A 27,710-nucleotide genomic window follows, 5' to 3' on the forward strand; every position below is an offset into this window, starting at 1 on the left:
GGCCATCAGCGCGCGCTCCCGGGAAAGGACGTGGCGCCCCCGCCGATCGCCGGTTTCGGGAGACGCGCGCCGGGTCCTCAGGTGGTCGGTGTCCGCCCTCCGCGGGCCGCAGCCACAGTGCGGACTTGACCCTGCAAGGGAGAGGGGACGCCGTCCGTCCCCGCAGGACTCGTGGAGCCGCTGTACAAAGAAATCGGAGACATCGTCACCACGAGCAGGCAGGCAGATCCCCGGACAGCCGCGTACTCGAGGACCCCGGCGGCGGCGCGGCGCGGCGCGGCGGGAAGGGGGAAGTTTCAAAGCCGAGAGGTGGCTGCTGGTTGCCGGAGCTCCGGCGAGATGAAGCTGCACTGCGAGGTGGAGGTGGTCAGTCGGCACTTGCCGGCCTTGGGGCTGAGGAATCGAGGCAAGGGCGTCCGGGCGGTGTTGAGCCTCTGTCAGCAGGCGCCCAGGACTCAGCCGCGGCCCCGAGTGGGGGGCGAGCGCGGCGGCCAGCACCCCGCCTGCCTGTTCATTTCCACCCTGAAGGACAAGCTCGGGACCCGCTATGAGGTGCGTGAAGCAGGGAGGTCAAGGGTGGCAGCCGGGCGCTCTTGCCCTAAGCGCCCGACTGTTCCCGAGGCTGGACTCCGTCTTAGGGGTTCCTGAGCGCCCGGCCCCCGAACCCCATGACCACCCGGACCCCGGCGTCTCCCTCCGGACCCCGAGGAGGAAAGATTTTGAGAGTGCACTTCTTATTTTTCTTGCCCATTTCTGCGACTTTGTATTGACAGCCTTGCTGTTTAGTAGTAGATGGCAGCCCCGCCCCTTTAAAGCCTTGGAAATTTCGGCCTGCCGGATTAAGCTATAAACGAAGCATCAGTCCAGTTTGGGGGAACTGTAAAATGACTACACTTTGGTTCAGTAGATTATGTTTCTCCCACAGGCTTTTCGCTAGTTTTGTCTGTTTGTTGGTTTGTTTGTTTTAAGGCTTTGTGGGGGTGTGTCTAAGGTCATTAGACCAGATTAGTACAGTAGTAAAGCAGTAATGCTTGGGTTACATCTTGATATTTTTATTAAAGTTATTGGTTACTGCATCTCTCTCTCTTTTTTTTTCTCCTCAAATGTTTGATTTCCTAAGTCTTGATTTGTTAGGTCCAAGACTTTTTCATATCTACCTAGGAGTAGTAAACCCTCCAGAAGAAGTTGGAAGTTGAAGTAGAATTTTTTGAAATAGAATTTTTAAAGTTCAAGTTTTATAAAATCCTTTTACGTTGATCATCAAGCACGTTATTTTGTGAAAATGACTGGAATACCCTTGTGCCTACTATAATAAAATTGGGGCAATTCATCACCCACCATTGCATCTGACTCTTGACTGGATTTTATACAATTTCTGGGATTATTTCCCTTACAGTGTGTACTCCGCAGTGAATACTCATAGTTGAGGAAAGGAGTTATTGCTGTTTCATTCAGAGCCACATAAATGTTTGATGTGAGTAGTTGAAAGTCTAAATAATTCTCCCCTTTCCATGGAATCAATTCGTATAATTTTTTGAATTAAAAGGACTTTAGAAATCACCCAAATTTTAAAGGTTAGAAAACTGTTAGGTGACAAAAGCAAACTCATAACCAGAATTGGGTCTCCCTTTTTTCCCTGTTGTCTTCCCTAAAACCTATCTTTTCATGCCCAGCTTAGGTACTGCCTATTTTCAGAGTCTGTTATGATCTCTCCTTTAAAATTTTTACTGCACTAATAGTCAGTAGCTGACCTAACCAAAATTTTATTGTAAACTGCTAGTTGAAGACTTATGGTGTGCAGGGTGCCGTGCTAGATACTGTGGGAAATTAAACCTGATTTAGTCACTGTTTTTCCAAGACTAGAAAGGGAGAAACAGAAACCACCACTTATAAAGGTGGGCTATGATAAGTGCTGTAATAAAGGTAGAAGCAGAGTAGTATAATATCAAAAATGAGGTCAATTCTGATTAAAGTTCTTGAGAAAGTTTTGTAGAAGAGGTGGTGCCACAGGGCTTGGGACATAGTAGGTGTCAAGTAAACATTTATTGGTTGAATTAAAGTGGTTTTGTCCTGGGCCTTGAAGAGTAGGTATTAGTGCTCAGTATGGAAATATCTTGGGGCTCTTTCTTACAACTCTCTACTTTTCTGTCCTGACTTCAGCTGTCATCCATTTGACTGTGATTTCCAAATATGTTCTTTAGCTAGTCCTCTCTGTTAACTTCCAACTTGAGCCAGCTACCTACTGGAAGTCTTCACTTGGATGTGTAGCAGTATTTCAAACTCAAAATATCCCCAGATTAATTTTCCTTGCCACCCCTAACCCTGCTTTTCTGACAGTCTTCTGCAACCCTTTAAGTAGTATTCTGCCCCATCCAGGCACCTTAAAGCCTTTCCCTCTCCACATCCAATATATTATTGAATTCTTTAAATTCTACTTCCTAGGTAGCTTTCATATTTTCATACCTCCTTCCATCCCAGCTGTAATCTAAATCACCATTGTCCCTTGCCTGGCTAGTTTCTGAAAGGATCTCCCTACTTCTACCGTTGTCTTTTTCCATCCCATTCTCCCTGTCCCAAAGTTCATTCTTACACTGTAGTTAAAGGAAACTTTTCCAAATGTAGACCTAATCATGTTCCTATCTTAAAGTCCATTAGTGGATATCACTGTTCTTAGGATAAAATCCAAAATTCTTAAGATGGTTTACAAAATCTTTCACCATCTCATCTCTGTTTGCCTCTCCAGGCTCACCTGCCTCTTTTCACTGGATCTTTCAGGCATACTGAACGCCTTTCAGCTCCTCACAGTTACCAAGCTCTCTTACCTCCAAGGCTTTGAACACATTGTTCCATCTTATTGGTATGCTACCCCCTGTGTCTTCCCCCAGTATCTTCAGTTGCCTAACATCTCTTAATCCTTCATTTCTTACCTTTAAGGTCACTTTCATACCCCTTTGCTAATAAGGTCTTACAGCAGCCTGTACTTCCCTTCTTTTAATATTTGTTATGCTTGTAATTACTTGTTTAATAACTGTCTCTTATGAGATTGCCAACTTGATTAGTGTAATTACCATGCTGGTCTTATTTACCACTGTTGTCCCAAGCCCCCTGTCATAGTACCTGGTACATAGTGGCTTCTCAATAAATAGTTGTTGCATTGAAGTCTGAAGCAGAAGCAACATTAGTCATTAAAAATTTTTGAGCAGCTACTATGTGTCACTCACTTTTCTGGCTCCAGGGAAATAAAGGTGAACAAAGGAGACAAGATTCCTGTTTTCACTGAGTTTATATCTTGTGGGAGGCATGCCCACCCCAGGCTAATGGGCTGAAGTTAAGAAAGCAAGTAACTACTATTGGCAATGGGAGAAAAGAAGCATTCTTCTCAAACACAGGGGTTTCTGTTTTTGAAGAAGAAAGAATTACTGGACAGGGAGAACAATTACGTTTTTTTTTTTTTTGGCTGCATCGGGTCATCGTTGCAGTGCGCAGGCTTCTCATTGCGGTGGCTTCTCTTATTGCGGAGCACGGGCTCTAGGTGCGTGGGCTTCAGTAGTTGTGGCTCGCAGGCTCTAGAGCGCAGGCTCAGTAGTCGTGGTGCACGGGCTTAGTTGCTCCACGGCATGTGGGATCTTCCAGGACCAGGGCTCAAACCCGTGTCCCCTGCATTGGCAGGCAGATTCTTAACCACTGCGCCACCAAGGAAGGCCCAGAACAATTATATCTTACCAGAAGCTAGATAAGGAGTGTAAACACTCCAAAAAACAACCAAACAAAAACCTTTAAATCTTAAAACCACAGAACACCCAGACTTAAGGACTAAAGGCCAAACCAAACCTGGCAAGGTGACTGGCACATTCTAGTTGTAATAAATATTGACTAACAGTACCTGGTTTTGTCCTTTTGTCCCATTGGTTTTAAGCAGCTAAAGGAGAACATTGAGCAATTCTTCACCAAATTTGTGGATGAGGGGAAAGCCACTGTTCGGTTAAAGGAGCCTCCCGTGGATATCTGTCTAAGTAAGGTATGGTATTAAAAACATTAATGCTTAGATTGGTTGACTGTAAAGGGAATAGAGGCTGTTTTAGGATCCTGATACCCACATAGCTGAACAGAGACAGTCACTTGCAGGTATGTTTGAAGAAGTGACGGCAGTTTCCCTGGCATGCATGTACGGCCTCTAAAAGGGCAGAGTCAGTCTCAGAAAAGTTGCCCAGGATGGGAAGGAAAACTGGGTTTGCTTCTGTGCCCAAGATGGAGCCTCAGGGTGTTCTTAGACAGAACTCTATAAGGCAGGTGGCACAGGTCTACATTTTGCCAGCTGAATCACAGGTGATGAATCTAAATTTGGTGTTAAAAAAAAAGAATGAAATACAATTAGAAACACTTCAGGGGGTATTTTACTTACTATAATCACTTTTTAAAATACATAAACCATTAGAATAAAAAACTGTTTTCTTCTTTGCCTTATCTCACTTTTTCCTTTTCCCCCTTCCCGAGGGTAGGAGCAGTGATTTGTTCAACCTTGCCGTATCCTTAACCCCAAGCCACGTGCTTTGTAAACATTAAAAGTTTAATAACTGTTTAAGGTATTTGTATTGAATGGAGGTGTTTTGTCCTACCTCCTCCTGTTCTTGTGGTTTTTCATTTTCTCTTGATATTCAGCCTATCTTTCCACTAACTCCTTCTACCTAAAAACAAGCTGAGAGGTCTTACCAATTAAGAAAGTAGAATAGACAAATTTCTGGAAAATCAAGGCTAAATCTATTGGCTCCACTTTCTTGCTATCTCTTTTGACCTCTGCTTTCACTGGTTACTCACAAAACACTGCCTCAGAGATCAGTGATCTCCTTCCTATTTGCCAATCACATTGCCATTATTTCTTATCCTTTTTGAGCTCTGTAGAACTTGACACTGATGACCACTCTGGACCTACTTGCTGGACCTACTTCACCCAGGTCACCAGACTTTCCTCACTCCACTTCACTGTGTATACTGCTGCCAAAATAGCTCTTGTCATGTATTCTCAACTCAGAATTCTTCAGTGATTTCCCACAGCTTGATCATTCTATCCTCCTTACCTTGGCATCAAGCTCATCTGTAATCTATCCCCGTACTATATTTCTCCTCTTTTACTGCTCTACAAAGCTCCTACATTCCAACCAAATAGGATCATATACTTAGTTTCCCAAACTTGCTGAAAGTTCACTTGTCCTTCACATATAAACTTTACGAAACTTCTAAAGTATCCTGCAAGTATTAGTTATTTTTATTGATGACTTAGTTCACTTACCAGTTTATTAGTGATTTCTATGTCCAGCTGGAAGCAGTCTCTTGCTTTTGATGTTTTCTAGTACTTTTGGCATTGAGTGCTATTTGGCCTTGCTTTTGACAGGGCCATTGCTTTTCACAATTCCTAGTGTTTGTGAATAACCCCCCCTAGTGTTTTGCAGTGCACCGCACTACCTCATTCTATCTCAGAGGCACTGGAGATTTAGGTCAGTTCATCTTTTCTTTTTTTTTTTTTTTTGACTTTGGTTACTGAGGTTAAGTAACTTTTTTTTTTGGATTATAGTTGATGGGTCAGTTCATCTTAAACCCCAATCTTAAGTGGAATCTTTTCATGCTTTCCTGTTTTATTTTATACTCTTATGGTTCCCCCGTGAACAGTTTTATTTAGCGTATGTCTCTCAATATAATTTTTTCAAAAACTTTTAAAGTTTTTTGTATCTGTATTGAAATTTAGTGAAAATAGAATACTAAAAAAATTTGTACAGCCATTTTCAATAAATGATTGCATGATTTGCATATATAACTTTACAGACTTTGTTTAGGATGGATTAGCATGGATGCATTATCTAAAATGGAATTTATAATTGTACAACTTATTTTTATGTATTCAGGCCAATTCCAGCAGTCTAAAGGGTTTCCTTTCAGCTGTGAGACTGGCTCACAGAGGCTGTGATATTGAGGCACCACTTTTAACCCTCACACCAGTGAAGACTTCAGAATTTGAAAAATTTAAAACTAAAATGGTTATCACATCCAAAAAGGACTATCCTCTAAGCAAGAACTTCCCCTATTCTCTGGAACATCTTCAGACTTCTTACTGTGGGCTTGTCCGGGTTGATATGCGTATGCTTTCCTTAAAAAACCTTAGAAAATTAGACTTGAGTCACAACCATATAAAAAAGCTTCCAGCTACAATTGGAGACCTCATCCACCTTCAAGAACTTAACCTGAATGATAATCACTTGGAGTCATTTAGTGTAGCCTTGTGTCAGTCTACACTCCAGAAGTCACTTCGGAGTTTGGATCTCAGCAAGAACAAAATTAAGGCACTCCCTGTACAATTTTGCCAGCTCCAAGAACTTACAGATTTAAAACTTGATGATAATGAATTGATTCAACTTCCTTTCAAGATGGGACATCTGACAAACCTGCGTTTTTTGTCAGCGGCTCGAAATAAGCTTCCGTTTTTGCCTAGTGAATTTAAAAATTTATCCCTTGAGTACTTGGATCTTTTTGGAAATATTTTTGAACAACCAAAAGTCCTTCCAGTTATAAAGCTGCAAATGCCATTAACTTTATTGGAATCTTCTGCGCGAACCGTACTATATAATAGGTAAGCCTTTGATAGCATCCTGGTATTCTCGTCATCCTCAGAGTAACAAAGTCTTTAACATAGCTTGTGATGCTGTGCACAGTCTAACGCTTTGCTCCAGTGGCCGTCTTGCTGTTCCTTACCTCTGCTTAGAATGCTTTTCCTCCAGAAAGTCTCACAGCTTACTTTCTCACTTCATTTCTCTGCGCAAGTGGCACCCCGGAAAGATCTTTCCTGACTACCCTATCTAAAGTTTTACCCCCCACCCCCTTACATTGCTTGATTTTTTTGTCATAGGATTTATTGCCTGGAATGATATATTTTTTTTTAACATTTGTTCGTTTTCTGTCAGATATTCTCAGTAGAATGTAAGATCCATGAGGGCATGGACTTTGCCTTATTCTCCACTCTTTCCCTTGGGTCTAAAATGTGATATCTATCCCCCATACCTGCAATATGTTAGGGAATGAATGAATGAAGAATGAGTGAGTGAGTGAATGAGTGAATGAATCGATGAGTGACATTGTTTCTCAGAGTCTGGTTCCCTGACCAGCAGCATCAGCATCACCTAGGAATTTGTTAGAGGTGCAAGTTCTTGAGCTTCACCCCAGACCTGCTGAATCAGAAATTCTGAGGGTGGGGTCCGGCTATCTGTGTTTTAACAAGTCCTCCAGGTAACTCTGATACAGTCTAAAAGTTTGAGAACTCCAGTCTGGCATAGTGGTAAAGTGTGGTCTTTGGAGTCAGACTTAGGTGTGATTCCTGGCTTCACCCCTTAGTGTGGCTTTAGCAAGTTACTTAACCTCTTTGATTGAATCTCATCTGTGAAGCAGGAACAATACCCACTTTACAGAGTTGTGAAAATAAATGACCTAATGTAATGGCAAAGCATTTGGCATATAGTAGGACTCAGTAGCTCCTGGTTCTCTTCCCTTGTCTTTGAACACTAACTGCAGTTGGTCATGAGACACCAAACTCCAGTTATTCATTTTATTCAGGCTTCTTTCATATAGGAGTGGAAGCTAAGATGTGAACCAAATTACTATTGAGTGCCTATAAAATGATAGGAACACCATATTTCGAAGAAGAGATTCTTAACTTTTTTTTAGTGGGGAGAGACTCTTAAAAAAAGAAAGAAATGACAGAAGTTATGGGCCTAGAAAAATGCACACATGAATAAATACAGACTTTTGCATACAACTTTATAATGCTCATAGACCCCACTGAAACCCAAGCCAGTCTTTCCTCTTCACCATCCCTAGCTTAAGAGCTCTTATCCTAAAGCAGTGGTTCTCAAATTTTACTTCACATTTAGAATCACCTGAGGAGCTTCAAAAAATTCTGATGCTTAGTCCCCACCCCAGACTTATTAAATCAGAATGTTTGGGAGGGGACTTCCTTGGTGGCGCAGTGGTTAAGAATCCGCCTGCCAATGCAGGGGACATGGGTTAGATCCCTGCTCCGGGAAGGTCCCACATGCCGTGGAGCAACTAAGCCCGTGAGCCACAACTACTGAGCCTGCACTCTAGAGCCCGGGAGCCACAACTACTGAGCCCGCGTGTTGCAGCTACTGAAGCCTGGGCGCCCTATAGCCTGTGCTCCGCAACAAGAGAAGCCCGCGCACCGCCACGAAGAGTAGCCCCCGCTCACCACAACTAGAGAAAGCCCGTGCGCAGCAGTGAAGTCCCAACTCAGCCAAAAATAAATAAATAAAAAATAAATAAATTTGAAAAAAAAAAAAAAGAATGGGAGTAGGATCCAGTATTTTTTAAATTCCCCAGGTATTCTAATGTGTGGCCAGCTAGGATGAAGAACCGCTGCTTGCTTCTCAAACTTTAAGTGCATTCACATCACCTGGGAGTCTTGCTCAGCAGATTGTGCTCTAGAGGCCTGCGGCAGAGATCTGCTTTTTAAGCCTACATTCCAGGCGAGGCTGCTAGTCCATGAACTACACTTTGAATGCAAAGGCTCTAAAAGTAACTAAGGGCTCATTGTTTTAAGGCAGTGATCCTCAAAAGTTGAGAGTGCATCACAATCATGCTTATTGTAACACAGTACTTACTAAAGCAGATTGCTGGTCCCCACCCTCAAGAGATTCTTACTCAGTAAATTTGGAGTGGGGATGAAGAAACTGCATCTATAACAAGTTCAAAGGGAATGTTGATGCTGCTGGTCAGGGGACCACACTTTGAGAACCACTGGTTTAAGGCATTGACTCTTAACTAGGAGTTGAGAATTACCTATTAAATGACAATACATGTAAGTACCTGGAACAGTGCCTTGTTCATAATAGGTCCCAATAAATACTTATTGGATGTATAAATACAAGTAATTTGCTTCTCTGGCAATTAAAAATCAAATGTTGTTATCATTAATTGTGGAGGAGTTCCTAAATAACATAGATGAGAAATACATATCTAGATTTTCTGGTAATATAGGTCCTAGATTCTACCTCAGACCAACTAGTTCAGAATCTCCAGAGATGGACACCTATAGTATGTCATATATTTTTTAAAATCTCCAGAAGTGATACTGATGATTCAGGTTAAGACCACTGATTTGTCAGAAATCTAAATGGTGTCTTTTGGAAATGTACTGCTCCCGAGTTTCTTGTTCTATGCTTTCTCTGAGACTTCATATGAAAAAAATAATATATTGTACTTATTCAAATTTGAAAATTATGTCCAAATGAGAAATACTATAAATGGTTACTGATGATTTGAAGAGATCATAACAGATTGGCTAAGATGACTAATCTTTACTAAAGTATAATTTTGCATGTTTTCAGCTCCCATGTTTTAAAAAGAATATAGATCCAAAGCCATGAGAACAGCATCTGTTATCTAGCTATTGATAAATTGTACTAACTGGGACTTCCCTGTAGCAGAGTGGTTAAGAATCCGCCTGCCAATGCAGGGGACACGGGTTCAATCCCTGGTCCGGGAAGATCCCACGTGCTGCGGAGCAGCTAAGCCCGTGCGCCACACTACTGAGCCTGCGCTCTAGAGCCCGCACACCGAGAAGCCACTGCAATGAGAAGCCCGTGGATCGCAACAGAGTAGCCCCCACTCATCTCAACTAGGGAAAGCCCTCGTGCAGCAACAAAGACCCAACGCAGCCAAAAATAAATAAAATAAATAAATTTATTTTAAAAAAGTTGTCCTAACTACTGGTTATAAACAGAAAGTTATAGTCTATTAGAAAAATATGTGGTAACTTAAATTATGTTGGGTAGAAAGTACAGTTTTTAACTTTCCTGTTTCCTTAGACTATAACCAGTAGCCTGGAATGTAAACATGTGGTTTTTAAAAAAATTGTTACTTACACAAGTAATAAATTCTTACATGTGAAAAAATTAAAAATTGCAAACAAGACCAATACCAAATCCCTTAGGAAAAGTAAGCCACTATTTTTGATTTGATGTGTATCTTTTCAGACTTTTCTAATAGGGTTTTAAACTCCAGTTTAAATTATAATAGTAGGTTTTATTTATTTGTTGAAAAAGATCTGAACACCTATTATGTGCCAGCCTAGGTACTAGAGAAACAACAAAGAAAACAGTGTGGGGGTGACGCGCAGTGACGGCGATATGGTTGTGTTTAGCGTGGAGTAGCGAGCTGGGCAGTGGGCAGGCAACCTCAAGAGACTGTCTCTTAGTGTCTTGTAGATGAGGGTTTTGAGTTTGACTTGATTTTTTTTTTTTGACTTGATTGGATTTTAATTGTATTGGGCGCCATTGAAATTTTAAGCAAGAGGGTGAATGACTTAATTTAAGCAAGGTTAAATTGCTTACTTGGCTACACGGTAAAACTAATGCCCCAAACAACATGTGTTTGAAATTTGTTTCACACAGTTTAAAATTCCCTTTTGAACACTTGATGCCTATGAGAATATATGCATTGATTGATTTATTTTTAAATTAATTTATTTATTTTTGGCTGCGTTGGGTCCTCGTTGTGGTGCGCGGGCTTCTCATCAGGGTGGCTTCTCTTGTTGCGGAGCCTGGGCTCTAGGTGCGCGGGCTTCAGTAGTTGTAGCTCGTGAGTTCTAGAGCACAGGCTCAGTAGTTGTGGCTCACGGGCTTAGTTGCTCCGTGGCATGTGGGATCTTCCCAGACCAGGGCTCGAACCATGTCCCCTGCATTGGCAGGTGGATTCTTAACCACTGTGCCATCAGGGAAGCCCCTATATGGATTTATTTAAATAAATGTTTCTTCACAGATAGAACTGAGTAATTCTCTCATTACCATTTATAAGAATTGTATGACAGAGCCATACGTTTAAATTACATTACACTGGTCATACAGTATAATTATATAAAGGACAGATGGCCCTTTCATTGTATTCAGTGGGTTATGCTATTAAGTGGCAGTGCTAAAAGATACTTTATGGAGTGGTATAGATCCTCTTAGGTTTACAAAATATGTCATATGCTGTTATTTAGTATATTTTCCCCATTCGTACCAGTTAGGAAAATAAAACAATGTACTGAGTTAATTAATAGAGTAATTTTATTTTTCCATGGTTATAATTTCAGTGTCCAGTAATTCATGTCCTAATACATGAAGTTTTGAATCTAGTAACACATTAAAAGATATTTAAAAAAATTTTTTTCCAATAGGATTCCATATGGCTCTCATATCATTCCTTTCCATCTTTGCCAAGATTTGGATACTGCAAAAACCTGTGTTTGTGGAAGATTCTGTCTAAGCTGTTTTATTCAAGGAACTACTACCATGAACCTACACTCTGTTGCTCACACTGTGGTCTTAGTAGATAATATGGGTGGTACTGAAGCACCTGTTGTCTCTTACTTCTGTTCTCTAGCCTGTTATGTAAATTCCTGTGATATGTTAAAGTAATAAGTGATACCACAAAAATATTCCATTTAGTTACACGCCAATTTGGGACTCACTTATTGTTTAAATGTCAAATTGGAGAAAGGGAAGCTTTTCATGGGTTTTGTATACTTGCTTGAGGGGAAGAATGTGTTAGTGTAACATTTTCAATCATTTGACTGTAATATCTTAATTTCATTAAAACCTAATTTTATTGTGGTGTTAACTTTTATCAGTTTATTGCACTTGTGTTATTTCAGCCTAGTGTTTCCAGATGGGTTGTGGGGTTATTTTTTAATGTTAAACAGATATTGATCCCAACCACTCTGGTCATATAATTTTCTTATCAATTTTCGTCTTGCGTTTCAGTTAAAGAAGTTGAATTTCTGGGACTTCCCTGGTGTTCCAGTGGCTAAGGCTCTGTGCTCCCAGTGCAGGGGGCCCAGGTTCAATCCCGGGTCAGGGAACTAGATCCCATATGCCACAACTAAGACCCAACGCAGCCAAATAAATATTAAAAAAAAAAAATGAAATTGAGTTTCTGTATGCAGAAAATATACTTTGGACTAATATAGTCTAAACTGTAGTGAGAACTTGTTTGATATGAAACTACATATAAGTTTTTAAGCACTTTTATGTTTTTCAGGTATATTATTCTAAATATATATGGAATTTTATAGTCACTATACATAAAGTAGGAGTTGCTTTGGACAAATAGACTTCAGGTTTTACAAGTTTTATAATATTAATTCCATAATCTTTGTTGTGATTTCTAAGTTTTTTAATTTTTAGGGCTGGAATGAGGTTTTGGGGTTGGGTGGGAGTAGCAGAAAATTGCTTTGACTAAGTTCTGTATTATATGAGGGTGGTTCTTTTTCTGTTCGTTTTAGTCACTTAATATGTTTAAGTTTTTTAATTAAAAAACTGATAGCAATATATCAGCCACAGTATACCAGCTAAAGGATGATTAGGATTTGAACTAGGGCAGAGGGTATATAAAAGGAACCAACTTAAAAGAATCTTGGAAAATGGAAGCAGAACTGTTTCATTCTCCTCATTCCCACTGTCTTTCAAATCAGCCTCTCTCCTAGATCACTGCCAACAGTGTCAGAACTAGCTTCTGGGAACAAAGGAGGGGAAAGAGTGAAAGTAACTGGAGAAAAATCCTCTCTGTGAACCTAGATTGGGGATTTCCAGCCCAGACTTTATACTGCCTTCTAAAGTTAATTCACTTTTGCTCTTTAAAACTAAGAATTCTGTAATTAAGTATCTTAGGATTTTCTGAACTCATAAATTGGTGAGACACTGCCTAAAAATATTAAACAACTATATTAAAACATGGTTCTTTAAAAAATGAAGTTTTGTGGCATAGTTAAAAGTAATTTAGTGCAGATCTGATTTTTACATGTTCCTGTAGAAAGACAATTATTTCTTCATCAATAAATGTAGATATAAAAGTCTGTGTTGGGAATAAGTGCCCACCATGTTATTCCTACACCCTAGCCCTTTGCATTCTTGCTCATCTACAAGCCATCCCCATTGTAAGCCTCTTAGCCTAAAATTCATATACAAAAAGCAGGGTCTTCATTTATTTTTGGCTGCATTGGGTCTTTGTTGCTGCGCATGGCTTTCTCTAGTTGCGGTGAGCGCGGGCTTCTCATTGGATGGCTTCTCTTGTTGCGGAGCTCGGGCTCTAAGCCTGTGGGCTTTAGTAGTTGTGGCTCGCGGGCTCTAGAGCGCAGGCTCAGTAGTTGTGGCGCACGGGCTTAGTTGCTCCGCGGCACGTGGGAGCTTCCCGGACCAGGGCTCGAACCCGTGTCCCTTGCATCGGCAGGTGGATTCTTAACCACTGTGCCACCAGGGAAGCCCACCTTCTTTTTATATAAATACAAGATGCCAATTCTTGTAGAACTAAATTTAAATAATGAATTTGATAAGAGGATGAACCTTAATTCACTTACAAATAATTTACCATTATTTTTTTAATTTAGAGCCAAATTAGGCATGCAATTTTACTTATATTTTAAAAAATACAAAAGATTTGAGTAAGAATATCACTGTATTTATTCTCATACAGGCAATTTTTCTATAACTTCAACATTTTGCTCTCAAAAATAGAAGAACAAAAGATTCCCAAAACTTAGAACTGGATCACTTGGCCCTTTCTCTTCTTATCTCCTCCGAGTTCAAAATGCTTGCATCTCTTAATGGCCAGCATCCTCTTGGACCTGCAGTTGGGCTCAACACATTCAAGCCTCAGTACGATCTTCTTTGTGGTTTTAGCCTTCTTCCGGAAAATTGGCTTTGTTTGCCCACCATAGCCACTCTGCTTCCGATCATAGCGCCTCTTTCCCTGGGCATACAGGGAATCTTTGCCCTTCTTATACTGGGTCACTTTGTGAGGCTGATGCTTTCCACACTTCTTACAGAAAGTCCTTCGGGTTTTAGGTACATTGACCATCTTTGCAGTAGAGGTGTCTTCACGATGAAAACTGTTGTAAAATATTTAAAATATGGCAGCAAACGTTAAACATTTTGAAAATTCAAGTGTTTTATAAATATAGGAAGATAACATTACATAAGTCAGTAACATAATTGCACCAAGTATTCATTTTCCGTATGAGTAAATGCACATATAAGTGCACAGCTTTTTGGAATCCTTAAATTATTGGACCACTTATAGAATGAGACTCACTGAAAAACAGCAAGAGCAGCAGCACAGGGACGCCCAGTACAGTCAGTTTCCCCCACAAAGTGGGTTCCTTTGGGGCTTAATTTACCGTGGTTGCCCAACAACTAAAGCGTAGTGGTGTGATACCTAATTTTCTTCGGCAGAGAAAGAAGGCCGAGGCTACAGTTTATTTTCGCCTCTCCGCGCACCCTCTCCCTCCATGTTCTAGCTCCCGGGCATGCCTGACTCCGGGCGCGGTGTAGAGCCACCTCCACGGCCCGCCCCGTCCCTTCTCCGAGGACCGCATCAGCCTGGTTTCACTTTTCCCTCCGAAGCATCGTCATCCTTCCCCCAGCAGCCCTGAAGGCTGACGTGTCCCTAATGAGTGCCTCCCGGCCCAGCAACCGCCATGCGGGAGCCCCTTTCCAGAAGGGAGAAGCCCGTTTTCGAAATCCACGAACCAAGGCAGCGGGCCTCGCCCTCCCTCTCCTACCAGGGCCCACACGGCGCAGCCCTGGATCCTGAGCACTGGGGACTCCAGCCGGGATCGCCACCGCCCCGCACCCCGCTTACCTGGAAACCCAGCGTCCACGTTCCTGCCTCGTTCTGCTCACGCCTCACAGGAAAGGGAGGAACGCGCCGGATGTAGGAACTGAGCCTGAGCGACAGCGCTGCGGCCCAATAGGCAGCGGGCGGCGACGGCCGTGCGTCTCCAGACTCGACCGGGAAGCGCCAACCGACGGCCCGAGGGGCGGGGCGGAGGGGTGTGGGCCCGGGGACCGCGGCGCTCGGCGGGCCAGTCGCTGGTTGTCAGGACAGTCGCCGCCGGAGTGGGGCGAGGGTGCGTCCCTCGGTCTGGGACGTCCGGGGCCGCGTAAAGATGAGAGCACAGAGGACGCAGGGCCGCTGGAAGCGCAGGTAACGGAGCCGGGGTGTGGTGGGGCCGCGACAGGCTTCTTCCCTGACCCGTCCTGGATGGAGAGGACCGAGGCGACGCCGAGTCGCGGCTCCTAGCGGCGGGGCCGGTGCCCGAGCTGCAGCTGCCAGGCGAGGATGTGTGGAGCCCGGGCGGCGCGGGGGATCTGAGAGCCTTCGGGCCCCAGGACCCCCGGGGCCCGGGATGAGTTAGCGAGGACAGCTGCGGGGGCCAGTTCCGACTGCTGCAGGCCACGGCCGCCGCCCGCCCGCCCCTTCCGCGCCGGAGCCGCTAGCTCCTTTCCGCGCCCGTCCGCCTGCCTGCGCTCCCGGCGCCGGAGACCATGAGGTTCCGCATCTACAAGCGGAAGGTGCTGATCTTGACGCTCGTGGTGGCCGCTTGCGGCTTCGTCCTCTGGAGCAGCAATGGGCGACAAAGGAAGAACGAGGCCTTCTCCCCGCCGCTGCTGGACGCCGAGCCCGCGCGGGGTGCAGGCGCCCGGGCCGGGGACCATCCCGCCGTGTCCGTGGGCATCCGCCGGGGCTCCAACGAGTCGGCGGCTCCATTAGTCGCGGCGGCCCCGCACCCCGAGGTGGACAACCTGACGCTGCGGTACCGGTCCTTAGTGTACCAGCTGAACTTTGACCAGACGGTGAGGAATGTAGGTAAGGCCGGCTCCTGGGCCCCCCGAGAGCTGGTGCTGGTGGTCCAGGTGCACAACCGGCCTGAATACCTCAAACTGCTGCTGGACTCACTTCGAAAAGCCCAGGGAATCGACAACGTCTTCGTCATCTTTAGCCATGACTTCTGGTCGACCGAGATCAATCAGCTGATTGCTGGGGTGGATTTCTGTCCGGTTCTGCAGGTGTTCTTTCCTTTTAGTATTCAGTTGTACCCCAACGAGTTTCCGGGCACTGACCCCAGAGATTGCCCCAGAGACGTGGAGAAGAATGCAGCTTTGCAGATGGGATGCATTAATGCTGAATATCCCGACTCCTTCGGCCATTATAGAGAGGCCAAATTCTCCCAAACCAAACACCACTGGTGGTGGAAGCTGCATTTTGTATGGGAGAGGGTCAAAGTCCTTCGAGACTATGCTGGCCTCATACTTTTCCTAGAAGAGGATCACTACTTAGCCCCAGACTTTTACCATGTCTTCAAAAAGATGTGGCAATTAAAGCAGCAAGAGTGTCCTGAGTGTGATGTTCTCTCCCTGGGGACCTATACTGCCATTCGCAGTTTCTATGGCGTTGCTGACAAGGTAGATGTGAAAACGTGGAAATCCACAGAGCACAATATGGGTCTGGCCTTGACCCGGGATGCGTATCAGAAGCTGATTGAGTGCACAGATACTTTCTGTACTTACGATGATTATAACTGGGACTGGACCCTCCAGTATTTGACTGTATCTTGTCTTCCAAAATTCTGGAAAGTGCTGGTTCCTCAAGTTCCTAGGATTTTTCATGCTGGAGACTGTGGTATGCACCACCAAAAAACCTGTAGACCATCCACCCAGAGTGCCCAAATTGAGTCACTCTTAAATAATAACAAACAGTACCTGTTTCCAGAAACTCTAACTATCAGTGAGAAGTTTATGGCAGCCCTTTCCCCACCTAGGAAAAATGGAGGGTGGGGAGATATTAGGGACCATGAACTCTGTAAAAGTTATAGAAGACTGCAGTAAAAAATCACAATTACAAAAGCAAAAGTAGTGACAGTCTTCTATTTTTGATATTTGTCCAAACAGAATATACAATTGAATAAAAGGGTTTAGGAACTGGTTTCTGCTTTAATACAACAACAGAATTCTTGTAAAAGGTGTCCCAATATAGTAATCTTTTCCTTTTATGTCTGATTAAGATTTAAAACACAAGTTTTCATTTTGAGAATTGGGTTTTAAAGCTCAATGTGTATCTGCTAAAGGTAATCATTATTGTTAATTGATAAGCGAGAAGAGGGGAAATTTTATTTAAATTGCATCTATTAATCTTTTTATCCGGAACTTTGTACACTTTTCCACTTTCAAGACTTCTTTTAAGTACAGCAAAATTTATTTTAAATTGTCATATTAGTAAAAAGTATTACAATGAAATTGTTAAGAGTATTAATGGAACAAGCCCAGCTTCACTCTTGACACAGTTACTAGGAAGGGATTGCTTCACTGGTTTTATAACTCGAAAGTTATGTTTGTTAAACACCCTGTCAGAACAGAGTCATTTTCAGTATTAAAGATTCCTGTATTATTGTGTTAAGATTTGCCTGTGCTTTGGAACCTTCATAGAACACACTTTCTTTTGGAATGTATTTGATAGGAAAGTTTAAACACTGTTTTCACCTCAATGTAGAAATACAGTGTTTTTTTTTTTTTTTCTTTTAGTGCTGCCAAAATAAAATACTCATTTTTGCATAAAAAGATTCCTAATCATTTTGCAGAATAAATTTTTACACCAGAATCCAGTAAAGACATTCTACAAGGTTTAAAGTTAGCATTACATATTATCTGTACATTGTATAACTGAGTTTGAAATAAAGAAAACCCAGCTCTTGACAGTGCATCCCTTTGGAAGAAACTGGCTTTCAAATTAGTCAGGCATAGATAATGAGCAGTAAAAAGCTGCTGTGTAAGTGAAGTACAGCCAGAAATGATACAAAGTTCAGTCCTGCCAAAGTGAAACATGTTCTAGTGCCAGCTTTATTTTAACAGAAATCATACTTTTTAAAAGGACAGACACAGTAAATAATAGGAAGCAGGCTTAAAATTTACTCCATATTTAACATGGAAGTTTCCCTTAACAGTATATAATTGTATTCAACCACAAAGATAGACTACTTTCTGTGTAGGTACTGCAATAGTTATTTCAATCTAAGAAAACTGTGTACCTAATGGACAGTCTCAAAACTATTATTCCATCAAATTAAGATTCCTGTTATGGTTGAAAAATGTATATGGTCATCTACAACGGAGCAAATAGTTCTCTTGCTTTATGAGCTACCTTTATACTGCCCTCAGCCCTCTGGTTCCAGGTTTTACTGGGGTTATAAATGTAAATCAGAATGAACTGCTAGGCTTTGTACCAGTTTTTGGTGCTCTGACCTGACCTCCCTAGTTCAAAGGACTAAAGAAATTAAGTAGTTTCCAGGACTAAGGTAAGGCCAGAGGTTTGAATTAGTAGCTGTTTTTGGAACAGAAATAGATCAGCTCAAGGCCTTGGGGTCAGCGATTAGATCAACAAATATTTTCCTTTCTATATTGTCTTTCATGTTGTCCTAAAATTTTTTGTGAGGAAAAAAAAAATCTATTGAGATTTTCTCCTGGCCTCAAATAAAAATACTATGCCACAAAATTCATAACTTAGCCACTGTTAGATAAATTATCTGCTGCCCTCTTTTAGGTGTTATAAAAGAAATTGATTAGAAAACACTAGCTTTTGTTGTTGTTTTCATGTAATAATATAATGAAGACAGTTTTCTTATTGGAGCAAATTCTTAGGTCATTTTAATTGTCCTGTTCTAAAATTTGTAAATTAATTCTATAAAACCAAGGGATGTTTGAATAATTTCCAAATAATTCTTTTAAAATTTTGAATTTTCAAGGTCGTTAATAACCTGTTATTTATATATGTATACAGACGTATATATATACATGGTGACTTACATATGAGAAGAGTAAAACACAGAGTTGAAGCAAAAATACTAAATTTCAGTGTCTTTGTATTGTTTGGATCGTTTAATATTGGTTAGTAAAGTTCTTTCCTCTCAGAATCTCTATGACAAGCATAAGCACATCCTATTTAGTGAGACTTATAAATGCGTAGTTTTGAGATTCTCCTCCCCCCAACACATGCACTCTAGTGTGCTTCTAGTTAATTGCATTCTTTAGAATTACTTTGTGACAGACACAACTTAATGAATATTTATTTTGAAACTTTATTAAAGTAATTGCAAAAGAAGCCAAAAACAACACAGAAATATAAATAGGTTGTATTAAAACTAAATGTTTAACTATTAGAAAAAATATACATCAGAGGAATCACAAAACTTATTTCCATAATTAAGGAAGCTTTGTATAAACTCTCTACATGCAAAAAAATAGCTTCAGTTTCCCCATGAGAATAAAAATTGCAAATTTTAATTTTATACTTTCTTGAATACCTTTGGTTTTAAGATAGTAAACAGAATCTATTTTTAGTCCATAAGTTTTTACTCAACCTTTAAATTCTAAGATGACACAGAATTAATCCAAGTCATAAAGCAAAGAATTATGAAAACTGAATGAGCAATGAGTCACATGATCTTTAATAATCTGCACACTACCATCCTGCATATTGGTTTCCTTTATGTTGTCAAAACCAGGTGTATTGTGAACTGCAATTTTGTTCAGTAATGAAGATGGGTGATCTCCATCTAATTCTTTCTCTTCAGTTATTACTGGTTCTTTTAAATTATCTTTTTCGTCATTTGAGTGAACAGCACTTTTGTCTTTTGTAAATTCAGGTTCCATTTTTGACTCAGGTTGCTGAGACTTTGCAAACGGCTTTTGAGAAACATCAAGGGCCCCTTGTTGCATGCATGCAACTGAACCACAACTGTCTGTTTCTAGTACTTTGACTGCTACAGATGAATTGGAATCAGCTGAGGTAGTAGCATGTTCTAGACTTTCTTTTTCAGTTAGATGACTTCCTTCATTGACTCTTTCTTCCTTCTTGTGAAGCTGCTCAGAGTTACTACATTCTTGCAACTATGTCAAGACAAACAGCAAATTAATAATTCTTTGAAACAAATAGAAAAGTAAATTGTACCCGCTGGAAACTTCTTTAAGTTGTGAAGGAATGACCCAGTAGACTTACAGATAGGCCCTCTGGCTTCCCCCTCAAAGTCATTCTCCAAATGCTGCCAGTCATATTTTAATCATGCAAACCTGGCATTGATTCTCTGATTAAATACTTTCATTGACCCTTCATCTCTTTCAGGATAAAATAATCCTGGCCTACAAACCTTTTAACATGGCCTATAAAACCCATTAGCAGTCATTCTTATAAGGGCATTCTTGAATTTCTTGAATTTTCTTGTATTTCTGTGATTCTTTAGAGCCTCTTTCCCCTGAATTCACATTACAAGTCAATTGTGCTAGTTACCCATTTGTGTCCAATACTGAAGACTATAAAAATAACCAAACTTAAGTTCAACTAGAAAGAATGAACAAACTGGATGACATAGTTCCCATGGTTTGAGAGTCAAAAAAAAGCTGTTTGTCCCTGGACTAATATTCATAATTCCCAAATGTTAGTTTCTCTCTATTCCTCACTGGACAGTTATTTTGGGATTAAAGGAGATAACATAAGTGAAAATGAACTGCAGATGTTTAATAGTAAAATACATATAAAAAAGTCTTTATTCCTCTTAACATCACTCTTCCCAGCCATCATGTCCATTTAGTTTAAAGTTATGATATAAAGAAAACCAAGAATTAAGTTATTTGTTAGGCTTCAACCTTGTCCCAAATCACTACTCTATAGAGCCCACCAAAATCCTTACCTTTGCATGTATTTCAATCTTACTATCAGTAACCTGAAGAACTTCAATTAATGGTGGGGTTAGGGGCATTATCTGTTTGAATGGAGGGCTCAGGACCTCTTCAAGAAACTCATTAACGTTTTCTTCACTGACAAATAACCTTTCCTAAAATAAAAAGAGAAAAAATATTCTACCTTTTTGGTCATACTTGACAGAGTTGTATCTAAAAACAGCTCATAAAAGTTCTCACACAGTTCAGAATTGCACTTTTAAAATGTTTATTTTAATGTTATTCCTATGCTGTTTTGGCAAAAGAAAACTGAGTATTGTACAGAGCAATAAGAACAGCAAAAGTACATATATATATAGGAAAAGACCCTAAAAGAAAAAAGTCTTAGTTCCTTTTCTAGGTCTCTATTAAATCTGAGGTATGTTTTCCCTCCAGGTAATCTTATTTACAAATTATCTTCCTTTTTTTTTTTTCGTCTATTTTGTAAGAATAACATCACCTCTAGAGTTATAAATGCAGTCCAAGCTAGAAAATGTAATTTAATTTTAGAACACTTCCTAATGAGTCAGCAAAAGATACACAGACAGGATCTATTTAAATTTTGTGTGACCAGTTTGCCTTTTAGTTCTTGGCTAGGTAAGAGCCAAGTGTAATATTTTATCTAATAGAAGTATATTCCATTTTTAAGCACTGCGATAATCACTGCAACACTAGCATATAGCTTTATATAAGAATAAGGAAACTGTAAATCAACTATACTTCAATAAAATTTTTTTTAAAAAATAAGGAAACACAACACTGTAAATCAACTATATTTAAATACAATTAAAAAAAAAAAAAGGAATGAGGTAGATTTCCAAACTATAGGATATGCAAAAATCATTTCCACCAGAATCCCAAACACAAAGCAATTTGTTCATATTCAAATACGTCAAGTGAACATAGGTATATAGTTAGGGCTTTGAAGGAACAACTATATTTAAAATTCTTAAAATCAGTTCACCGTTGCTCCAAATAAAAGTATTTTCCTCTGTACTTGAATGTAAACAAATTAATTACAAATAAACACAATTCATTATTTGGTCCAGATTGGGTGGGGGGATCAGAAAGAGACGTTTCAAGTTCCCTTCTATTAAACACTATTTAAACTGTGAACACCTACTAAACAAGTGAACTTTGGTGAAAGAAAAACTTTACATTTGGAGGACTTTGCCTTGCTGTTATTTGAAGATCTAGAATAACACTGTACTGTAGAAACATTCCGCTCCCCCCACCCCACCAAATCAAAAGCATTTCTAAGGTGCATGTCTCTGCAAAAGACTTACACGTTAACTGCAAAAAAATACACCAAATAGTTTAGTTACCTCAGGGAAGAATAATATTTATAATGGAACTGGTTATGATTAAAATACAAAGGATTTGCATAAACTTGCCTTCTCAGTCTAATGACTGATTTTACTATAAAAGATACTGAATTCAGTGGTCCTAATGCTCTAGGAAAATTCCCAGTGAATATTTAAGGCTTATAGAAATGTATTTTCTGCTTGTTTATGTGTAAAGTATCAAATTCTGACCTTGACAGCCACAAATTAGTCTCTATAATTATTTTCATATAATGCATATATTAATGTAATCATTATATGTCTACCCACAAAATACTCCTGTGATTTTTTTTAAAAATTCACTTTAATACTTACAGCCTGGTCCAGTAAAATGTAAAGAAAAAAAATTGAACATTATGGTTCCATCAGCCTCAGCAAATGTGATGATTAAGTAAGTAATGATAAATCTATTCCAGCTTCAAAGATATAAAACACAGTTGCCCTGATCCCATTTTGGTCTTAGTTTCTTGCTAAAATAATGTTCACATACTGGAAAATCAGATGAAAATATATTCTTTAGTATTCTCTCAAATGCTTGTCCATATAGCTTTTATCCCACATTGTGAGTTATTTTCACATTTATTAAAACAATTACAGGAAAACGACTGCCCTTTCCTAAATTTCCCCCTTCTGATGACATAAACAGATAGTCGATTTCATATTGTATATTCTCACAAAGTATCTTACCTAGCCCTGGCTATTTACCATTTTTGGAGGGTTTCAAATTAACCACTTCTCACAGAAGATACACCTCATAAAATAAAAATTTAACTTATTAGCAAATTTCTAGAAAAACACAGGAAGAAGTAAAACTTCCTGGCAGGCCCCAAACTTAATTTTTAATATATAATCTGTGCAACTAGTGTTATGAATTTGGGAATTTAACCCTTGAATATCTTAAAAGAGCTAAAAAAATTTACATGTAACATTGATACAAACCTCAATCAAAAATACCAATTAATTGTTCACTTATGAGTTTAAAAAGTTCTATAGAACGTCAAACTTTTTTTTCTTTCCAGTATTTGCCAATAGTACTGGAATATTGAATCTCAAGATCCTCAATAATCTGAAAGGTATAGTAGCAACTACAAAATGATATCCTAGGTAAACTTGATAATGCGCAGCCCCAGTTTTTGCCCAAAAGAGATGTAGCTGATGTGATGTTGGTACCAACAAAGGCTTATATTACACTTTGTTAAATGCCAGCCATTGTGCCAAGTACTAGCAGGGAACAGATTAAAACAGATGCAAAAAGAGGTAATTTCAATGTAATATAAGGCCCCCCAGAAGACAAACCCACCAACATCAGCGACTGAAATTAAGCAGTATCATATGGCCGAGAGGGCAAGGGATTTAGATTCACACCTGCGAGTTGGTTTTCCTACAAAAGAACAGTGGCACAGGCTGAGTTACTTTTGCTCTCCGGAAGTAAACTATTATTTACTTTCTAAGGTTGGAAAAAGCTATTTACCAACTTAAAATATGGCCATAATAGAATACCTCTTAAACCTATTTGTGTCACAACCCCTTTGAGAATATGACTAAAGTTACAGCCCTTCTCAAGGGCAACTGTGAAGATTTGAAACCCATCCACCAGAGAGGATGCGTTAAGTTTTTTTCGTTTTCTTCAATGTGCGTTTAATGTGTACTTAACATCTTTCATCAAGTGCATCAATTTCAAGTCATCAGGAGAGAAGTTATAATGGAAAATCCTTTGTTTAGGATAAACTGAGAGTGTGCCTGTGACAGTAAGCGGAACAGAATATTTCAAATATTAGGACTCTAGAAAGAACTGTTACCTCCAAAGAATCGTTGTTTAAACCATAATACCACTCTCTCCACTGTCCATGGCACTCTGGAGATTTGGCCAGTTCTATCACTGCATTGTTTGAAGAAATGCTAACCACTGGTTCTTTGGTATTCAGCTTATTCCCTGGACTAAATTGCAAAAAGAAGGAATAATAAACTAAGTCTTGGGTGGAGAAGGACAATTTGTACCAGAGGGGAGTCACTTCCCCTTGAAGACTTTGAGGCTGGATCCGAGGCACTTGAATGAGCAGAGTCAGGGATTCTTCATCCTGATTACACTGCAAAGGCGGACACAGAGGTTCCCCGCGGTCGGTCCCGGGAGCACCCATGGCTCGATCAGCTGGCTCCCTGGGGGTGCCTTCCCGGGCCTCCAGCGCCTCCACGCCGAGAGTTCGGCGCGCACTCACTCTTCCTGCAGAAGACCCCCTGTCAAGGTCCCCGGATGAAGTACTAGGAGCGCCTCCGCCACCGTCCCCAGGTGAGTTTCCAGCTCCGGGAGGCGGCTCCTCCCGGATGCCTGCTGTTGATCTCTCTTGCCCGCTGAAATCCCGCTCCTCGGGTTCTGAGACGCGCTCCTCCCCGTCGGCGTCCGGGGTGGTGATTCCGGCGTCTGCAGTCCCGGTTCGGCTGGGATCCGCGCCTCCGTCCGCCCCACCAACCCCCGCCGGGCCCGCCTGACCCTGGTGAGCGGAAGCGCAGGGCGCGCCGTCAGTTCCGGGCCGGTCGGCGCCCTCTTCCGGGGTCGCGGCGGGCTCCGGGCGCGTGGCGGTCAGCGCCACAGGTAGCGTGACCACCAGCTGCCGCCGGGCCTTGTTGAATTGCGCCTTGCCGCAGCTGTCATCCACCGGGTACGGGAGCGAGAGCCGCAGCCGGTAGTCGGGTTTCCTCGAGTCGAGGCACAGCAGCTTTCCCGTCACTTCCAGCGCCGCCTGCTCGGCCGAGCGCAGCAGCGGCAGCTCGATGGTGACCACCAGCTCCTGGGGCACAGTACTAGGGGCCGAGTCCCGAGAGCAGCGGTAATCCTGGAGGTCCACGTGGTGGCGCTGCACCACGCTGTAGCTAGGCTCGGTGGGGGCGGGCTGCAGGACGGCCTCCGGAGGGGAGGGCGCCTGGGGCCTGGGGATCGCAGCGCTCCCGGCGGCCTCCGGGTACCGGTAGGGGTAGGGGAAATCGGGGAGAGGGCTCTCCGGCTCCCCATCGGGCCGGGCCGGGGAGCCCTCGGGCAAGGGCGTGCGTAGCACGGCGGCCTCCGGGGTCCCCTTGTACTTGACCTTCAGGATCTTGGCATTCCTGCGGTCCAACTTCACGCCGAACTGCTTCTCCACGGCCTCCAGGGCCGTGGCGTCCAGCATCTGGCGGAAGCGCTCATGGCGTCGGGCCAGCGCGAGCGCGTCTGGGTGGAAGACCACGTCGTAGACGGTGTAGCGGCTTCCGCGGCCCCCAGCGTACTCGCGGCCCGGCGCCAGGCTGTAGGGCAGGGACCACTGGCTGCCGGATGCCGCGCCCCTGGAGCCGGGCCGGCTGCTGGGCGCGCATACCAGAGCGTTGCTGCACACGTTCACGAAGCAGCGCCGGGTCCCATCCAGGCTGGTGCGCAACACGTGGCCCGGTTCCGGGTGCACGAACCGCACCTCCACTCCGCGCTCACGCTCCAGGGCCGTGATCTCCTCCTCGTAGCGCCGCCGGTTCTCGGGGTCCGTAATCTCCTCGGCGTACTCGGAGAACATTCGCCGGAACTCCGGGTCCTGGAAGGCGGAGGTGAGCTGCTGGACCTCCTCTCCGCTCAGGTCCAAGTCTTCCAGCGGCGAAGAGGCTGCCGCCTTGGCCATGCTGCCCCTCGGCTCCTTGCCCAGGGGCCAAGGGAGATGAATCTGAGGCCGAGTGGGAGGAACGCGTCGTAGAGTCGCTGGTCTGCGGAGAGTGAGGCGGTGGAGGTCTGTAACCGCCAGAGAACTGAGCCTCGGGCAGCGTGTGCTCGTTGCCATAGTGACACCACCAACACCCGGGAGGAGGGGCAGGAATAGGGGTGACGGAAATATCAGAAATAGCCTTAGTTTCTTCAAACCAACATTATGCATTTTTTAGATTCCTGTGCCATGGTGCAGTTACCTCTGCAAAATAACCATCTGAATAATTGTCATAATTAACAGCATCATGTACGTTATCCATTGTTCACAACACTTCAAGGTAGACCTAATCCCCATTTCACAGATAAGAAGATGGGACCTGAGAAGTTACCTGACGAAAGTTACAAAGCTAATACATTCACAAGCTGTGATTCTAACAACTTTATATGCTTTATTCACTTCGCTAAACCAGCATTTCAGTCTTCTAGATATTTCACCAATTTGCCCTGTTTACAACTCTCATTTGGTGCAAGAGATATTATGGGCAGGCTATTCATAAATAGCCAATGATCAGTAAACATATGACTTCGTTAATAATAAAAATGCAAATATAAGATACTACATATCACCTATCAGAATGGAAAAGGCTTTTTTTAAAAACAATTACTCTATTTCCTTGGGGTGGTAGAATTATATTAATAAAACCTTTCTAGAGAGTAGTTTGGTAGCTGTATAAAAAGCCTTTAGAACGTGCATACTTTTTTTGATCCAGCAATTCCAACTTTGAGAGCATGCTCAAGAAACATCATGATTCTAAAAGTTTGGGAAGAAGCTAAGAATTCAACAGTGGGACTGGTTGAGCGGATTTTGGTACAGCCATGCAATGGGATTCTATGCAGCCATTCAAATAGATATTATAGAAGAATATTTATTGATTGGGGTAGTTATTAATTGGTAGTTGTTAAATCCAGTGCTCACTTTTCTGTTCTCATTTTGTTGCAACTCTCAGCAACATTTAACACAATGTTGGCATTACCTCAATGTCGAGACACCATCCAGGTTTCTCTCCTACCTCATCACATGCACTGGCACTTCCTGTGGTTTCCCCACACTGAGACCAAGTGTTGGCTTTTCTCACAGCAGAGAAATCTCAGCCTACTCCCGTCTTGTGTGATCTACCTGGCCCCTAAGGCATAATGTCACATGACAGTGCCTCATACCCAGATTTCTGCGGTGCGGTCAGCCGTGCTTCAGCTGATAAAACACCAAGTCGGGGAGCACACCACTTCTCTGGGCCCCAGAGTATTAGCTCTGGATACCCTTGCAGTGCTGTTCCTCTGCTAGCCCATTTTTCAGACCTCTTTCCAGACAATGTCCACCTCCACCTGATTCTAGTTCCTGTCTTATTCTAATAATTATTGCCTGATTCTGGCAACTTATCAGCTCGTACATAGTTAACTGCTCTGCTTCATCTTACGTCACCTTGCTAACCCGTAAACGTACCCTATCTTTTTAGGCATTAAATGTGTTCCTAAAGAAATCTTTCATATTTAGCTCTATGGTTCTTCTAACTGGACCAGCAACCTTGCAGTTTCTATTTCACTTTCAAGGCCCAAATTGTAAATTTTCCCAAGTAATCTAGTAGCTTTTGAACTTATGCCTTGATTTCACCTTTAGTCAAAATTTCCAGGCTATTCTTGAAATTAAAGCTCAATCTTGCTCTTCTAACATCAGACCTCTTCTAATACTCTGAAATTTTACATCCTTAAACCACATCTCAAATTGCCACTTCATCCTTAACCAGAATTCACTTATCACAACATTCAGATTACATTTCTTGAGGAATTTTCTTTCGGTGTCATTTTTATTTTTTTATCAGTATCTCTTCCCCAAAAAGCTTTGAAAGAAATATCTTCCATTCCAGGCTTTCTGTAATATTAAGATTATTCCTGGGACTTCCCTGGTGGTGCAGTGGTTAAGAATCCGCCTGCCAATGCAGGGGACACAGGTTCGATCCCTGGTCCGGGAAGATCCCACATGCCGTGGAGCAACTAAGCCCATGCGCCACAACTACTGAGCCTGCGCTCTAGAGCCCGCGAGCCACAACTACTGAAGCCTGCGTGCCA

General features: G+C 42.1%; 4 protein-coding genes across 7 annotated transcripts; 2 read left to right on the forward strand and 2 right to left on the reverse strand.

Annotated features, from left to right (window-relative positions):
- Positions 1-212: 212 nt before the first annotated feature.
- Positions 213-11,886, forward strand: LRR1 (leucine rich repeat protein 1). 3 transcript variants are annotated; one of them, XM_036840178.1, is made up of 4 exons: positions 213-552; positions 3,920-4,018; positions 5,898-6,619; positions 11,219-11,886. In XM_036840178.1, exons 1-4 carry the CDS (start codon positions 340-342, stop codon positions 11,457-11,459), a joined length of 1,275 nt encoding a protein of 424 aa, XP_036696073.1. In that variant the 5' UTR covers positions 213-339; the 3' UTR covers positions 11,460-11,886. The 3 variants fall into 3 exon arrangements, with proteins under 3 accessions (XP_036696073.1, XP_036696083.1, XP_036696093.1); XM_036840188.1 differs by lacking the exon at positions 3,920-4,018; XM_036840198.1 differs by lacking the exon at positions 5,898-6,619 and having other exon boundaries at positions 11,219-11,377.
- A 1,589-nt stretch (positions 11,887-13,475) lies between these two features.
- On the reverse strand, positions 13,476-14,794 carry RPL36AL (ribosomal protein L36a like). The gene is made up of 2 exons (XM_036842170.1): positions 14,680-14,794; positions 13,476-13,927 (listed from the first exon to the last, which is right to left on the reverse strand). Exon 2 carries the CDS (start codon positions 13,894-13,896, stop codon positions 13,576-13,578), a length of 321 nt encoding a protein of 106 aa, XP_036698065.1. The 5' UTR covers positions 13,897-13,927; positions 14,680-14,794; the 3' UTR covers positions 13,476-13,575.
- Positions 14,795-14,799: 5 nt separating this feature from the next.
- MGAT2 (alpha-1,6-mannosyl-glycoprotein 2-beta-N-acetylglucosaminyltransferase) lies at positions 14,800-16,710 on the forward strand. Its single transcript, XM_036842169.1, has one exon. The coding sequence runs from the start codon at positions 15,366-15,368 to the stop codon at positions 16,704-16,706; it is 1,341 nt and encodes a 446-aa protein (XP_036698064.1). The 5' UTR covers positions 14,800-15,365; the 3' UTR covers positions 16,707-16,710.
- Positions 16,711-16,747: 37 nt separating this feature from the next.
- Positions 16,748-27,547, reverse strand: DNAAF2 (dynein axonemal assembly factor 2). 2 transcript variants are annotated; one of them, XM_036842167.1, is made up of 4 exons: positions 24,145-27,547; positions 23,728-23,871; positions 20,558-20,701; positions 16,748-19,760 (listed from the first exon to the last, which is right to left on the reverse strand). In XM_036842167.1, the coding sequence occupies exons 1-4, from the start codon at positions 25,813-25,815 to the stop codon at positions 19,257-19,259; spliced, it is 2,463 nt and encodes an 820-aa protein (XP_036698062.1). In that variant the 5' UTR covers positions 25,816-27,547; the 3' UTR covers positions 16,748-19,256. The 2 variants fall into 2 exon arrangements, with proteins under 2 accessions (XP_036698062.1, XP_036698060.1); XM_036842165.1 differs by having other exon boundaries at positions 23,728-27,545.
- Positions 27,548-27,710: the final 163 nt, after the last annotated feature.

This window comes from Balaenoptera musculus, chromosome 2, assembly GCF_009873245.2.
Source record: "Balaenoptera musculus isolate JJ_BM4_2016_0621 chromosome 2, mBalMus1.pri.v3, whole genome shotgun sequence".
NCBI classification, from domain to species: Eukaryota; Metazoa; Chordata; class Mammalia; order Artiodactyla; family Balaenopteridae; genus Balaenoptera; species Balaenoptera musculus.